This window comes from Salvia splendens, chromosome 3, assembly GCF_004379255.2.
Source record: "Salvia splendens isolate huo1 chromosome 3, SspV2, whole genome shotgun sequence".
NCBI lineage: Eukaryota > Viridiplantae > Streptophyta > Magnoliopsida > Lamiales > Lamiaceae > Salvia > Salvia splendens.
Window position 1 is genome coordinate 5,064,629 of NC_056034.1, and position 327 is coordinate 5,064,955.

At 52.6% G+C, this 327-nt stretch overlaps 1 protein-coding gene across 1 annotated transcript; it reads right to left on the reverse strand.

Moving 5' to 3' along the window:
* On the reverse strand, positions 1-327 carry LOC121795782 (probable E3 ubiquitin-protein ligase XERICO). The gene has a single exon (XM_042194385.1). The coding sequence runs from the start codon at positions 325-327 to the stop codon at positions 1-3; it is 327 nt and encodes a 108-aa protein (XP_042050319.1).

Here is a 327-nt window from a genome sequence, read left to right on the forward strand (position 1 = left end):
TTACAAAATGGAACGGCAAAGCGGGCAAGTAATATGGTGGTTGTCGAACCACTTGTCGAGACAAGCTTTGTGGAAGAAATGCTTGCAAGAAAGCTCACTCACTTCCTCATCCGCCTCAAATCTACACAAACACACACAGCACTCCGCCGCCGGACCGCCACCATAGCGCGTTATCGACACCGTCCTCGATCCGTCGTCCTCGACATCACCCACCACTTGGAGCAATGATCTGAGCTTGTTCTTCACCAGAGCCACCGACATCGCCATGTTCATCACTAGCAGTGGCAGCACCCCTTCAGCCGGGCTACGAAAATTCGACAATCCCAT

Coding starts and splice junctions, on each gene's coding strand:
- LOC121795782 (XM_042194385.1), bottom strand. CDS start 327: ATGGGATTGTCGAATTTTCGTAGCCCGGCTGAAGGGGTGCTGCCACTG.